A 15242-nucleotide genomic window follows, 5' to 3' on the forward strand; every position below is an offset into this window, starting at 1 on the left:
TGGATAAACGAATTCTTCGCAAATGAAGTCGCGGGCAACTGCTAGGTAGTGCATAATTATTTTTTACTTTTTAGTTGTCTTTTTGGGCGGCGTTTTTTTGTCGGCAGTTTTTCGGACTTTTTTTATGTTTTTTTACTGTGTTAATTGGTATTTTTATTTTACCACAGTCGGCGTGACTGATATGTATATTCATGCCAAATTACAGCTTTCTAGTACTAACGGTCTCTGACCTTAGCCGCGGACAGAAAGACAGACTAGTTGACTACGGAATCCTAAAAAGACTGAAGTGTCTAAAGTCGCATAGCATTGTTTTTATTGCATGTTTTAAATTAGAGGAGTTGTAAAAAACTTTTTTTATTACGCATTTTGAGTGCTGGTTTGCTGTAATGGGAATTTACGCGTTTTTTTATTAAGGTTGTGTTTACCATTTTCGGTTATCCCTCGGGAAATTTGCATTATAATCGGGTACAGAGTATACTGTAAACATCCATACTTCCATACTAATATTATAAATGCGTCTTTTACGTTGAAATGGAGTGCCAGATCGACGTGATTTTTGGCATAAAGATAGATTATGGGCCAGAGATTGACATAAGCTACTTTTTATGCCTGAAAAATGCAAAGTTCCCGAGGGAACAGCTCGCGATAACCGAATTCCACGCCGGCGAAGCCGCGGGAAAAAGCTTGTCTTTGTATAAGGTAGGTACAAAATACAAAAAAGCAGATAACTAACCGATAGACTAATCAAATATTTTTTCATAGAATAATATTTTTTTTATCAATGAAACTTTCCGATTTTCTATAAATACTTAACAATCTTTAAGTACTTACGTATTAGCGAAATAAAAAAATTATAATAAAACAAGCTTTTATTTGTCATTACACTTTGTGTCTGTTTGCATCAACGTTTTCTTAGTATATTATTAGAACAACAATTAATATTAAACAAAAACGAATTAAACTAGTATTATTTACAATAATTTAAGAAATATTGAACAATTTCGTAATATCTTTATTATATACAAACGTATTCAAAGGCGAGATTCTGTGGGCATAAAACATTGTCATTTTATGAAAAAAAAGCGTTATCTAAACGAATATTACAAATGTGGAAGTCACTATGTCTGTTTCTTTCATTCATAATGCCTAAACAGCTAAATCACAACTTTTTTCATTATTTAATTTGCCTTACAAACGTTTGTCATAGAAAACAGAGTGTGGGATTTTATTAGAACGCATAAAGTTGTTAAAATAATTTAATAAAAATCCTATAAAATATGCTGTTCATAAAAAATAATCATAAAAACCAAGGATTTCTTTCCTAAAAGTTTGCTCTTTTTTAGCATAGCTTTGCCTGGAAGTTTCTACTCCGACTGGGTAGATTTGAAATATACTTTCGACAACAGTTTCTGGTTTTTCTATAAAAAATTTAGATAAGGAACAAATGACAATGTTTCAAGCCCAAACTTAAAATTACAATAATCACCAAGAAGCATTTTGTTCTCAACTGCTGCAGTTCGTTGCAAAATGTGAGAATAAAACTTGTGAGTTTCTCTATTTATTTGTGAGATAGTGGGGACTACTACACTATTGGATTAAACATAATTATAGTAAAAATCCACTTACATCTAAACACATTCATAAATCTTTACATTAAATTTGTGTTTAATTTAACTCAAAATGCAATAATTAAATAGGCGGTGACAATAAAACAAAGGTTGATGATTTTCTGATGGCGCCCGGAAGCATCTTTCTCTTTATTATGTCATTTCTTCTACTTTATTTTAATTTTCATTTTCTACTTCGTTTTTTTGGGCTGCACTATCGTATTAGCTATGCTTTATATCTAAGCGGTGCACAGACAAATAATTCGATAGGAAAGCTGCGCTGAGCAAGGCTAAAAAAATTATGTCATCCTATTGGTCGATTTTTTTTCCGTACATCGCTTAGGTATGACATATGTCGCTATGACATATTTTCATTGATGGTATGTAAAAAATATTCTTGTTTTATACACATTTTTTTTAAATAAAATGTAATTTATCTACAGATGGTTGGACTAGTTTGTTTTAACATCCCAATAGAGGTTTTTCGTTGGATTTTTCATTTGAAAAACAAAACGCATTTGACGCGGTACACTTTGAACATCGATCAATGTATGGAATTCGATGATTTCAATTAAAAAGTTCTGGAAAACATTTACAGGGATGTTCAGTCACATTGCATCTGCTGAAATAATCTGATGGATGGGTAGAAATAGGCTCATCGTGCCGTTGATTACGTATAGTTGGGACCGGACCATGACATTAGGAGGCTCTTGTCAAAGTCTCTATTACCTCTACAATTAGAGTCACTTTTCTTTGCTTTAAGGCCTTCTCTTTCGATTTCCAACAGTGATTTTAGGTACTGTTTAGTTTAGTATGTCCCGGGAAGTAGTATCAAGTGAAAGTCCAGATGTGTACCTAAAATGACGTACGAATTACACCCATATTATGTTCTGTGATTTTCCATAGGTACCAACTTTAAAAATTATAGGAAATTTTTGAACAAATTGGTAAATAGGATAGAAAGTAAATAAAATAAGAAAGGTTTAAATAAATACAAAGAACTGGTGATTTGCATTGCTTTTCAGGTATTTCTAGTTTTCAACTTACGATAGAAACTACTTTCTGGGACATCCTGTATTTTGTTTATGATGACAATGCAATAAATATGTAAGTTAATGAAACATACTTTAGTGCTTTTTATGATCTAAAAAGCTAAATATTCACACGTATCCCGAATTTAAAGATATCACTTACACCAAAATTTGAATTACATTTTTGTTTTATTTAAGCATCATAATATCACAAAAGTATGGCAGATATATGCATTTATGCACTTTTATATATATATTTCTTGGTTATTCAAAGACCAAAAATAATTATATTGATGTCAAAAAGAGTGAAAAACATTGGATCTAGTTTCTTCTTCTGACTCAAATAAAGATAATTTTTATTTTAAATATGAATTTTCCGACATACTAATCAAAGCACGATAATTAACACAAAAAATCTTAAAACTACATTGTTTAGATTCCTGTAGGCAGTAGTCATTTGTGATATTAAGTTTTATAGACATTCTATTTTTAAAGCATATTCATTTTATATAATTAATATTTTAAACTAAACTATCTCTTGTACATTATAAATGATGGTGTTAAAAAAATAAGCAAGACTTAATAATCATCATATGTTACATTGGTTTTTAAATCAAAGCATAGTAATTCATATTTGTCTACGATGTAACTTTACAGGTTATATTTGTATGACATATCATAAACAGTAGCATAAAACCACATAAAATTATTACTGCAAAAAAATTATATAACTTACAGATAAACTATATAAAAAAACTTAGCACATTTTCAAGTACATAAACCATCTTCCTTGGTTCTTTATTAATACATTTCGTACTTAAGGTATTTATATGATCATGATATATTTTTACTAACTACCTTCCTTGGACATTATTTGGAAGCAAATAATAATTAACTTACAAGCTAACCGGCTTAGCTCCGTTTAGAATAGAGAGACGTTTTTTTTATATTTTCACATCATTTTTATTTTTATTAAGCAAAGCCACGCCGCCAAAATGTTGAAAATTTTAATACTGCTCAGTTATAATAAGGCCTTCCCCTTTCAAATGGTATTTCTGGCGTTTCAACCGCTGTTACTATTACACGACGTTAAATTAAAATACTTTCAATTATTACCGTAGGATTCCACTTATAGCCCATGATAGCCCCTTTTGCTATATCGACCTATACCTGGAATATCAATTCAAGTAGGACATCTTTCAGGACCCATCGCACGCCTCTCAAACTTAGTTTCCTTTTTTTGTTATTAATTTAATTAGTATAATTAAATTAGTTCTATAGTTTTACTTGCTAGCGTATTTCCCCAAACATGATCAACGCTGTTGTATGCCTGTTATCGGTGCATGAGCGGGGGCTATAACTTATAATTTACATTAGGTAATTTAAATGTCTTGTTCATGTACAAGACATGATGAGATGTATTGGCATGTCTAATAAATAAATAAATAAAAGTAAAATTGTGGAGGTCATTACGCGGCAATCACAATACTTCGGTCAACTAATGCGCTCGCCGTACCTACTTGTTTCAAACTAATTCGGCCAAAGAAAGTCGTCTTCACTTTAGTCAGCCGTATATTATTATCATAGATCTCAGCCAGATTAGAGTCATTGCTTATAATATTGTGGACATGAGTCCAAAAATAAGTAAAGTAATTGATAAATCAATTTTCTTGTAATTAAATTGAATACCACAAGATAACAGTTTACACGTGCGTTCGAAATATTTACCTTAGTAAAGTGTTAATAAAAGTAGCATTTGCTGTCGGATATTTGGAGAAAAATATACTTTTTATTTTCTTTAATAAATCTAGATTATAAAAGTCTTCGTATTATTTCTTTAATATAAATCCAAGTTAAATATCAGGTAAGAAAATAATTAATTGATCAATTATTTAATTAATTTTGGAATCATGTCCGCTGTCATCGAATGCAGCCGACTGCCATGTTCTTTACACTGTTGCGGTCACTGCATATTGCATGTGGCAATCAACTTAGGTAATTATTATGGCAGAATCGTAATATTAATATCCAGTACAGAAAAAAAAATGCATAGAGGCAATGTGAGTCGCCCTGTTTTGGCAAATGACTCTTCATTAGTAATTTGTAAATAGTGAAAACGGTTGAAACGGTCCCAATCATTACCCAAAATTGATTTTAAAATGCTAGCAAGTTGACATTAAACTACCAATCGATATAATAATCAGTCCCATTTGAGGTAAATGATAACGATCATCCAAAAGAGTGCTCTCAAAAAGACTTATCTGCAACAACAAAGCATCAGACACAGTGGATATAAAAGCGATGGAGAGTCGCACACTTTTTAGGGTAATTAACAGCTGCCATATGCAATAGGTAAATTTCTAGTCTCCAATCGAAACCAATAACTGAATTTTCAAGTGTTTTCATTTCGACCGAAACCGATATTTTAACTGAAGACTATATTCTAGGTAAGTTAACTTTCGGTTTTTGTAAATATGTCTGTGTTCATAGAAGCGATTAAATATATTAAAAGATCAGAAGTTTTAAAAATAAGTGAATGTCTAATTTTTCAGATACCGGAATGCCAGAGCGACTCCTCGATGCCTATTACTTTAAAGCGTAGGAACCCAGTTTCAGCAGATTTTTAGCTGAAACCAAAAATCAACCAACATTTAAAATTAACGCTGGAACTCGCTGAGACTGATCGAACGAAACCCACGTCAAATTATGAATATCAGAATTTAAAATTTAATGTCAATGAAGAAAAATTGCTTTTAAGCTTATCCTAAATTTAGTAGGCTGTGTTTTATAAAACCAAAAGGAGATTCTAATCTGAAGAAAAATCTGATAAGATTTGAGATAAGTCTTTTTGAATATTACTCATAAAAATGCACCATACAGCAAATAAAGCATTTCCGTGGATAATGACGGAATTGTATGTTTATTTGCATGTTATTTACTGCCGTATTCACATTAAATAAAGTGCATTATTGGATAATCTATTTTCCAAATCTTTGAAATGCTATTTAATTTTATTATTGTTTTTTTTAATGATTACTTAATTTTGCACATGAATTAGTCATTAATGTTTTGTGTAATCTGTCTTTAATGTTCTGTGTAATAAAATTAATGCAAAAATAAAATAAGTATATTTCGTCTAAAAATTTCAAAGACGAAACCCGAAGTATTTTAAAAAGTATAGTATTAAGTTATTTTTAAGATAGACAAAAATAAAGATTGGTTTTTTGGAATCTTTTTGTACTTTTTTTTTCAATTCCAAATTTTTAAAAATAGCCACCACCAATTATAAAATTTAATAACATTTCAAGCGCAGTTTCACCCATTCCATACCTTCCATAATCAGACTTCAATATCTAGCTCATTAAGCATAGCATTTATACGCATAATGTAAGGCGTTTTGGCCGAGGCAAAAACACATCAAAGCATGTCATCAATATATATCAATATATTAACTCGTAATTACGAGGGATCATGAGTCTATTGCTGAAAAATCAAACTGTACTACTGTACTAGTTTAGTATCATGTTTAGTATTTGAATTGGAGTTATCCAGTTGTTACCCAAGCAAACAGTTCAGTCGACAAAAACTAGAACCGCTTAACCTAAAGTGTAGTAGTATCTTACACAAGAATTCCTTTAATTTAAAATTAACACCGATGTGTGTCCCACAGTAAATATAAGAAAGATGAGTTTACTTTTCCGTGTGATTTATTTTTAAGTCTACATAGAAGATATAGGTGTAGAATCATTACCTTTTACGACAATGGCCCGCACTGCCCTGTCCAACTCACTTGCAGAACACTTTATATGTAGTTAATTATTAGTTTAAAAAAAAAACTGGCCAGATTCTTATTAGCAGGACTTTTTTCCAGCCGGTAGTAAATATTTTAATTTATTTGGTTTATTAGTGCTTGTTAGCCTTAATAAGATATTTCAACTTTGACTTTAGATCCCAAAACGTGTTCTGATATATTATTACCTCGGCGTATATGTGTTAAGTTTTACGCTTTACAGCTGGGCGTAATTCGTGCGGGGGGAGACGCGTCGGCGGGTTGCGGAGGCGCGGCGTCAGAACACGTCGTCGCTGGGATCGTCGTCCAACTCGCAGAGAAGCTTGCTGCTGTAAAACGAAAGGATTGTTTTGTATCCTGGTTACGACACCAACTGTAATGCTTTCGGAAACGTCTGTTTATTTAAGATGGATTCTATGAAATATGTGATGGGAATCAGCCCTGAGGTCATCTATGGATCTTATTAATATTATTTTTAACGTACCATACATAATAACGTCGTTGGGACAAATAAATATAAAAAAATATTGATAGTTGAACCTTTATTATTGCATAATTAAGTGCCTTCTACATGCAGATCAAATTTTAAGCTAATCCAAATTGGAAATGGGTCAGTCCTTTTACAATAGAGTCCAATGATATATTTCTACATAAACATGTGATGCTTTGTAAAAGGTATTAAGTTTACTTATTGATGCCCTTAAGTTTCTTCACTTTATTTGCCAATTTCTTTGAATAAAGCAAACTAATTAAGCAAAAGATGATTGAACTTGTGACTACTTTAAAATACTGTCTGGTTTTGGAATTGTATGTGGAAAATATGAAGCAGGGATCCAAAGCATTTATCACAATTGTATGTAACTATTTTTTTTACAACTTACACTTAGACTTATGTGAATGTCTCCTACTTGGCTATATATTTCATAAACCTTTAAGTATTTGCTGTGTTTACGTAGGTACATATAAACTACTGAAATTGAAAGTGCTCTGCTGTGTATAACACTAGATTTCAAAATACCAAACCTATACAATGACACTTAAATCACACCACAATTGCTAAAATAAAGAAGAAATGGCAAACGAACAACAAAAACTACCAGTAAAATCCAAAATTTTATACTTTAATGACTGATGAAAACAACAATTAAAAACTTAAGGATTCTCAGTTTTAAGAACTCTTATACATTAGTAAGGCAATAGATGTAAAACATTTGAGACAAGAAAGTTGATTTTTTACAATGATTCACTCGATACTGTGCAAAAATTTAACTAATAACGTACTTGTTAAAAATACTAGATCCATAATAACTAATGCAGTAAAGATGGTCCTTCACCAAACTTGAAATCGCTATCGGACCTGAAAGTCCAGCATTTGAAAATATCAATAACGCAGCAAATGAAAATAAACAAAGACTACAAATTAAATTACAAATTGAAGAAACCAATTTCACCTGTAATGAACAAAATAAAAACATCAATTCAAGGAAAAGCGAGGAAGATACTTACTCCTCTTTGCTAGCGAATGATTCGGCGTGCACTCTTCGGTTGCAGGCCCTGTCGCAGCAACGACAGTGCCAGTACGCGAGCACACTGAGACTGAAGACGAAAACTGCCGTCGGCAGCACCAGGGCCAAGACCAAACCCCGGATCGTAGATTCCCAGGAATACCTCGCTACAACCAAATCAAGCCTTGTCAAGCTATAGTAACAAGGAAATATTTTCGGAGCATCTGGTCCAGCGTAATCGTTTGCAAACACAGTGCAGTTAACCCTAGGTGGGTATCCGCAACCCTCAGGGTTGATAAGGAATTTCAAATCTGTCTCATCCCAATCTGTTGGCACTGGAGCACCTTCAACGAAAGGTTTTCTAGCTAAATTCACTCTTATCTTATGACATTTTGTGTGCGCTGTAGTGCAGCCTTCTCTGCAAGATGCCCAAGTGCAATTAGTTAAAGTTTCAGCATGTACATGCACTGACACTGAGCATATTCCTGCTTCTGGTACGAACTCGGCTAGTATGGTCTGTATAGCCGGCTCGACAACAAATGGGATTAGAAAGAGGAAAGCAAACACTGCGAGTATGGCTGACGTTCCGAGGCATAGTGATGTGTAAAATTTGAAACGCTCGAAGAAATGTGCAAGCAGTTGCTCCCGCGTTGGCTCTAAAGGGGTGAACTCGGGGCTTCCAGGTTCTGCTGAGGCCCCCATTGGGAGAGTGGATCTCTCAGAGGCGGCCGGGGAAAGGCTGCCTCGAGATCTGCTCATGGTGGACATCGAGCCGCGGGGTTAGGCAGTTGGCGTCATAGCAAGCATTTAATCGTCTCTTAGTGAACTAGCCGGGCCCTCGCAGAGGAGGGGTACGCCTGAAAAGACAGAAATTATATAATCAATTTGGTACATTAACATGGTTAATTTAGGTCGTGTACACTTCATAACCACCAGGTAGGCACCAGGGAGCACTGGTTAAGTGTTTATTACAGGTGTTTATTATTAATTTTTATGAACTCCGTATTTAAATAAAGAAAAACATTGCTTTCTTCTTAATGTCATCCATAGACAAGCGTTCATAACTATGTTGAGTGATTTAATTAAACTAACTATGAGTGGAGGTAGTTGTTAGTTACGTATGGACTCGAGAAGTTCATCCGTAGAATTTATTTATTTATTTATTTAACATAAAAACATTTTTGTAAACAATTAATACAGAACTTGCTTGAAATTGAAATTAGTAAACATTTATGTTATGTAGAACATAAAGTACACAAATAGTTTCATTACAAAATGAATCGTACCTTATTGAAAATGTTCTGTGATATAAAATATGGAATAAACAAATCCATATTATTATTCATATGTTCATATTTCCGCAATGTTGTATTAAAAGAACAAATCTAGTTCATCCATACTTAAATTGTTCTAAATGCCACGTCACTCTAAATCCGAGGTCAACAATTTATTTTAGGACGTCCAAACTATAAATTTCTAATACTTAAGTTCGTGTTCTAGAGCGACAATTGAAATAAAGTATTCATCGGACGGAATTTGTTACAGTCACGAAACAAATGTGTCGAGGTCAATTATATAATGTACCAAGAAATAGAACCCAACAAGCCTACACAAGTGTAATCGAGAATTACTTAAAGATTTAGTCAGTAATCTGCGTGCTATAACAGTATGTGGTATATACAACTGACGGGTATTAAGTGTGAGAGGTTTGAAAATAGTTGGCTGGCAAATTCTAGCCATGGCCATGTCATTTTTTTTCTAAGCATATAAAAGTGTCCTATTTTTCCGTATAGAGTTTCCTTTCTTCTCCTTATTAGTTTTTGTCAAGAGCATGCATCTCATCATGTTCATTCGAATTTTTTCAAAAAAATTCTAATATAATTTTGGATGACTATGAATTCGTTAGCTTATAATAACAGCATTATTCATTAGGACAATAAAAACCGTTACTGCAAAACTTCCCTTTGATATGGAAAACTTCCGTGTGGATCTCATTACATGAAGTAATTTATTCAAACCAGTTAATAAAACTAATAAAAATATATATTTTTACTTGTTAATGCAAATAAAAAAGATACTTTTAATAATACGTTAGAAGTCAATCTGATTAATATAAAGGATGTTAAGTAACATTAACAAATCTTACGTGACTGATCTCAAAGTGGAGAAACTGGGTCGTTCGGAGACAGTTGCATTTCAGCTTGGCCACCGACGCACCCTTTGAATCTCATCTTTGCGTCGTCACCAACTTCCACAGTTCGTTGGCACAGAACCAGAGTAATACACGACACCACAACTAGAACCGACGGCAATATAAGTGCTACCAAGAACTGGCGATACGTGGTTTCCAAATCAAACCGAGTCACCACTATATCAGGATTGTTCTCTGTATAGAAACAAGGGAATCTCGCTTTTGCATTATGGTCAGCGCCGTCTCTACCGTAATTTTTGAGAAACTCTTTACATTCGTCGGCTAACGTGTTCACGCAACCTTCCAAGTTGATCATCAAGCGACTATCATTGGCTAACGTTAGTTCAACTTCAGTAGGAGCGATATAACGGTTCTGGACTGCTCTGGATTGATACAAATATTGAAGATACGTAAAGTTTGTCAAATCAGCAATCTCTGTTTTAGGTAGTAAAGCAGCGTTTATGCAATCAACGGCTACAACCCCTGAACTGCCGTTGTGAACTGCGTGACAGGATAACATCAATACTTCTTCGCCATTATCCGTCCAAACTATGGTGTTGTTTTTCGCTGCGTCTTCTTGAGCTAATTTAGAACATTTGGCTAAAAACACCCTGTCCCCACTAAGCACTATGACATTTTTGTTACGAGTCGGGATGTCAACACAGCGACGATCACAATTATAAGGCGTTCTTATTTTTCTGCATGTTCCTCTATTACATGAAAACAACCCTTGGACGTCTATGCACGTTATTTTCCCTCTTCGACCAGAACATTTTAACGGTGGATCGGTTTCTCTAAACGCACACTCAAATGCATCTGTTATATTTATACACTTTCCTTCGGTGCAATTGAACGTTCCTGTCAAATTCTTACACTCATCCCTGATGCAGTGGTACTTCTTGGCGTTTTCCTGGTCGATTCCATAGCAAGTTTTGTTCGCAGCGCTCCCACATTCAGATAAAAGTAAAGATGTGCCGTTCTTTCGTACGTTTACGTAGATTTGGATGCAGGCTCCTGAGGTCTTGCTAAGGCACCACTCACCACAAGAACCCCAGTCGCAGTTGTCCTTGTTGATGGCCCTTGTTGTGGTGCACATAATAGGGGTCGGATCGATCCCCGAAGCTGTGGCTCTTGTGTATGGCATGTATATGGCTACAGTGAGGTATACGAGTGCGACCGCACTGAGGACAGCAGTCATCTGACAGATGCAGATGGTCCCACATATCTTCTGGTCCTGGGGCGGGATGACCAGGTCTTCAACAGGGGTGGGTTTCGGCATGTTGTCGTGACTCGCGCTTTGCGTCCACTGACGTAGAGGAGGGCGCAGTACGCAGGCGCGCTAGCTGGATCGATTGGACGCAGTGCAGGCAACCCTGTGTGCTATTTTTTTATGAAAGCAATGCCAATGCCCTATTGGTCAACAATTTGTAATTATAGACATGCTATTCGAGACATTATGAATTTCAGGTGTTTTTTTTTTTAGTTATTTTGATAATGATTTGATTATGATTCAGGTTTTGGTTTTGGCTGAACACAATCAGATTTACATTTACATAATACATTTGTATTTATTAGCGAATTAAAATTAAAATAACTCCCACGAACGACTATGTATTGTCACAACAAGAAACTAACTTTTTGGATACGTATGTTAATATAAGTATTTTTGGCAAAGACGCAGTTTATCATTACAGTAAAATAACAGTAATAAGAACAATCGGCAAAAATCCCATTATTGCTCACTCTTCAGATTTTATACTTAATTAGTTTTGAAGGAATCCTATAATATTGTTATAGTAATATTTGTATACAAAAGAAACAAACAGTTCATATGTGTTATTTTTTACATTTTTCACGCATGCAAAACACGTGACGTCAGCGGGAAATTAGTAAAAATAGACCAATAAAAAGTACATGTATTTACACTTATTAAGTTACTTATGTTGCCTACTGAATAAGAAAATTAAACCAAAAAACAACCAAAAGAAGAGACGAATTATAGGATTAGAACTCACCGAATTCTGGTATCCCTGTTACAATTTTCGAACTAACAAACACGGCATCATAAAACATAAAGAACAACTGACAATCGATTCATATACATTTTCAAGAATTCACTGCTGTTTCTTATGTTTTTGCTTTAATTCCTAAATGTTTTTCACGCTCTCTGCTTCGTGATCAACTATAGTGAAGTTGGTAAAAGCGGCTCTGCGCAATGCGACGATTTGTCGTACCAGTCCGAAGTTCGTTTGTTGGGGAAATAGAAAATGGGTGCTCGCAAAATTATTTATTAGTACACGAAAATTGAACTTGGCTCGCTATACTTTCTTTTGATTTTTTCTATGTTTCAAATTATATTTGCTACATTACTTTAAAAGCATATACGTTAATAAAAGGAATATTATGCAAAACTTTGAATGTAAACAGAATAAAGACAAATGTGAAGGCTTAGAATAAGTTAGTTTTAGTTATATTATTCTTTGTTTTTGTAATGACGTACCTGCTTATTTTTTACGTATGTATATTGTGCGTTAATAAATACATATTTATCAGGTTTCAACAAAATACGAACATATTACAACAACAATAATGATAAGATAACAAAAATTTAAAATACAAACTGAAATGTAGATGCACAGAAAAACCAGAAAAATAAGACCATCACTGGGAATCGAACCCAGGTCCTCGGTATTCCGTACCGCGTGCTATACCGCTACACCACTGATGGTGATCTTATTTTTCTGGTACAAATTGTAATTTCGGTTTACTTTAGTTTAGGCAGAAAATCTGCTAAAACTATCAAATTCGCAACTGGAATAGGCGTTTGTGCGACATTCGGGAGCATATCGGCATCGTGGAGTGTCTCTGTCGTCACGCGCTTATCTATTTGTTAATTTTTCCTGGCTACTTTGTTATTCGACGGATTTTTTTATTTTTAGAATTCATGTGCATTACATTTTAAATTTATCACTTTACGCTGAAAGAAAATCTGCAAAGTAATACAAAGCGCGAGAGAGAAGCGTGAAACCGTGAGAGTAGCGGAAAACCGGTGGATGCAAGTGGCGAGTTGTCGTTCATGGTGGCGTTCTAAGGGGGAGGCCTTTGTCCAGCAGTGGACTTCTTCCGGCTGATGATGATGATGATGAATACAAAGCGCATGTAAAGTTTCCAATCTGCACTGAGGCTGCGTGGGAACTACGGCCCAAGTCATTATATAGGTGATAATAACGACCAAATGGCCTAGTGATTAGAGAACCTGACTACGAACCTTGACGTCCCGGGTTCGATTCCCGTGTCGGGGCAAATATTTGTATGAAAAATACGAATGTTTGTTCTCGGGTCTTGGGTGTTTAATATGTATTTAAGTATGTATCTATATCTATATAATTATATTTATCCGTTGCTTTGTACCCATAACACAAGCTTTGCTAAGCTTACTTTGGGACTAGGTCAATTGGTGTCGAGTGTCCCATGATATTTATTATTATTATTTATTAATGACGATGATGATGCGACCTTATTATTCTATATCATCATCATTCATAAGATTTTTTCTCGGCTACTAAACTATTTTTTTTTCGGCCGTTTCACTTTTGCGGGGACACACAAAATCGCGTATTTTCATCTTTGTATTTTTTTGTTTCATTTGTATTTGCTGTTTATTGTTTTTATTCGTTATGATTTTGTTGTATTTGTGTGTCTTTGTGAATGTGAAAAAATCGGTTTCTATGAACACAAATTGTGATTATAAAAGCTAAAAATGAACACGGGTGTAAAAAATGCACTCTAGAATAGCCCTTGAATAAAATTTCGGTTCCGATTTTGGCCGTAACTGAAACAAAAACCGAAATTCGGTATTGCTTCGAAATCCGACTTTCGGTCACTTAGTACGCTTTTAAATAGAAATAAACTAACCTTCTATATCCAAGTGCATTGTAGTAATCGTTTTCTTCATGATACATCAGTAACTTAACACTCTGCTTAAAATGTAAGTAACATTAAGTATCATACATTGTTTAACATTCAAGAACACAGGTTTTCTCAATAGAATTTAGCCGAAGTTTAAGTTTAAGTTTCGGGTAACAAGGCGCATGTGCAGTATGATGCCAAAGTCCCTTTTAATTCAAGAGATTGCACCGTTTTCATCGACTTCAAACTGATTTGCAGTAGATTCATTTCTTTAGCACACTGACCGTCTATTTCCGGTCCCATTCAACTTCGGTTCAATTAGGTACAGTATTGCAAACGAAAAATAACTAGAGTATTGAAAAAAATAGTAGATTGTACAACAAGAGCATAAAATTAGCTATTTTACCCGAGACGTTCATATAGCCACGTCGATAGACACGTCGAGGGGAAATGGGTTTAATGCTCGAGTTCTACACTCTACTACTTTTCACTTCGATGGCGAGGAAATGAAATAGCAACAGTGGAAACAATTGTTCACTTACTTTGTAGGTACCTTTTATTGTTCATGCATTAGTGTATAATTATAAAATATTAATTTATTGATCTATTTCGATTGATTTGTGGTTTTATATAAATTAAAAATTGTTAAAAAAATATTATGTACGAACTTCTTTGTTTGTGGCTGTTTACACCTATTACCTTGGTCTTAGACGAAGATTTTATTTTTTGCACTAGAGCATAAAAAGTAATTTTATGTCGCCTCGATCTAGCATAAATACGAACTTTGCGAGCATGAGAAGTGAAAAAAAATATTTATTGAATCAGGCGTTACTTTGCTTTTATCTACATCAATGAAGTAAAGCAGACTTTGCTCACTCGCGCCGCGACGTTACGATAAAATATTTTATTTAAATTGCAATGTATGTATGTGTTTTTACCGTTAGGTACAACTTCGCCCTGAATGTGGAGGACGTGCTCGGCGAGCCGGCACAACAGCTTCCAGGGATAACAAGTTCGTTACCAAAGATATCATTTCATCCCAGCCTATATACGTCCCACTGCTGGGCACAGGCTTCCTCTCAGAACAAGAGGGCTTGGGCGATAGTTCCCACGCGGGCCCAGTGCGGATTGGGAACTTCACACGCACCATTGAGTTGCTTCGCAGGTTTGTGCAGGTTTCTTCACGATGTTTTCCTTCACCGCAAAGCT

At 34.5% G+C, this 15242-nt stretch overlaps 1 protein-coding gene across 3 annotated transcripts; it reads right to left on the bottom strand.

Moving 5' to 3' along the window:
• Window positions 1-851: 851 nt before the first annotated feature.
• Window positions 852-14146, bottom strand: Teh3 (tipE homolog 3 phospholipid transfer protein). 3 transcript variants are annotated; one of them, XM_074102967.1, is made up of 3 exons: window positions 14040-14146; window positions 7935-8790; window positions 852-6757 (listed from the first exon to the last, which is right to left on the bottom strand). In XM_074102967.1, the coding sequence occupies exons 2-3, from the start codon at window positions 8699-8701 to the stop codon at window positions 6706-6708; spliced, it is 819 nt and encodes a 272-aa protein (XP_073959068.1). In that variant the 5' UTR covers window positions 8702-8790; window positions 14040-14146; the 3' UTR covers window positions 852-6705. The 3 variants fall into 3 exon arrangements, with proteins under 3 accessions (XP_073959068.1, XP_073959067.1, XP_073959066.1); XM_074102966.1 differs by lacking the exon at window positions 14040-14146 and adding an exon at window positions 12140-12311; XM_074102965.1 differs by lacking the exons at window positions 852-6757; window positions 14040-14146 and adding an exon at window positions 10080-11815 and having other exon boundaries at window positions 8698-8790.
• Window positions 14147-15242: the final 1096 nt, after the last annotated feature.

This window comes from Choristoneura fumiferana, chromosome 20, assembly GCF_025370935.1.
Source record: "Choristoneura fumiferana chromosome 20, NRCan_CFum_1, whole genome shotgun sequence".
Taxonomy (NCBI): domain Eukaryota; kingdom Metazoa; phylum Arthropoda; class Insecta; order Lepidoptera; family Tortricidae; genus Choristoneura; species Choristoneura fumiferana.

Excerpts from the sequence above, each read along its gene's own strand:
- Teh3 (XM_074102965.1), bottom strand. The coding sequence starts at position 11,403 with ATGCCGAAACCCACCCCTGTTGAAGACCTGGTCATCCCGCCCCAGGAC.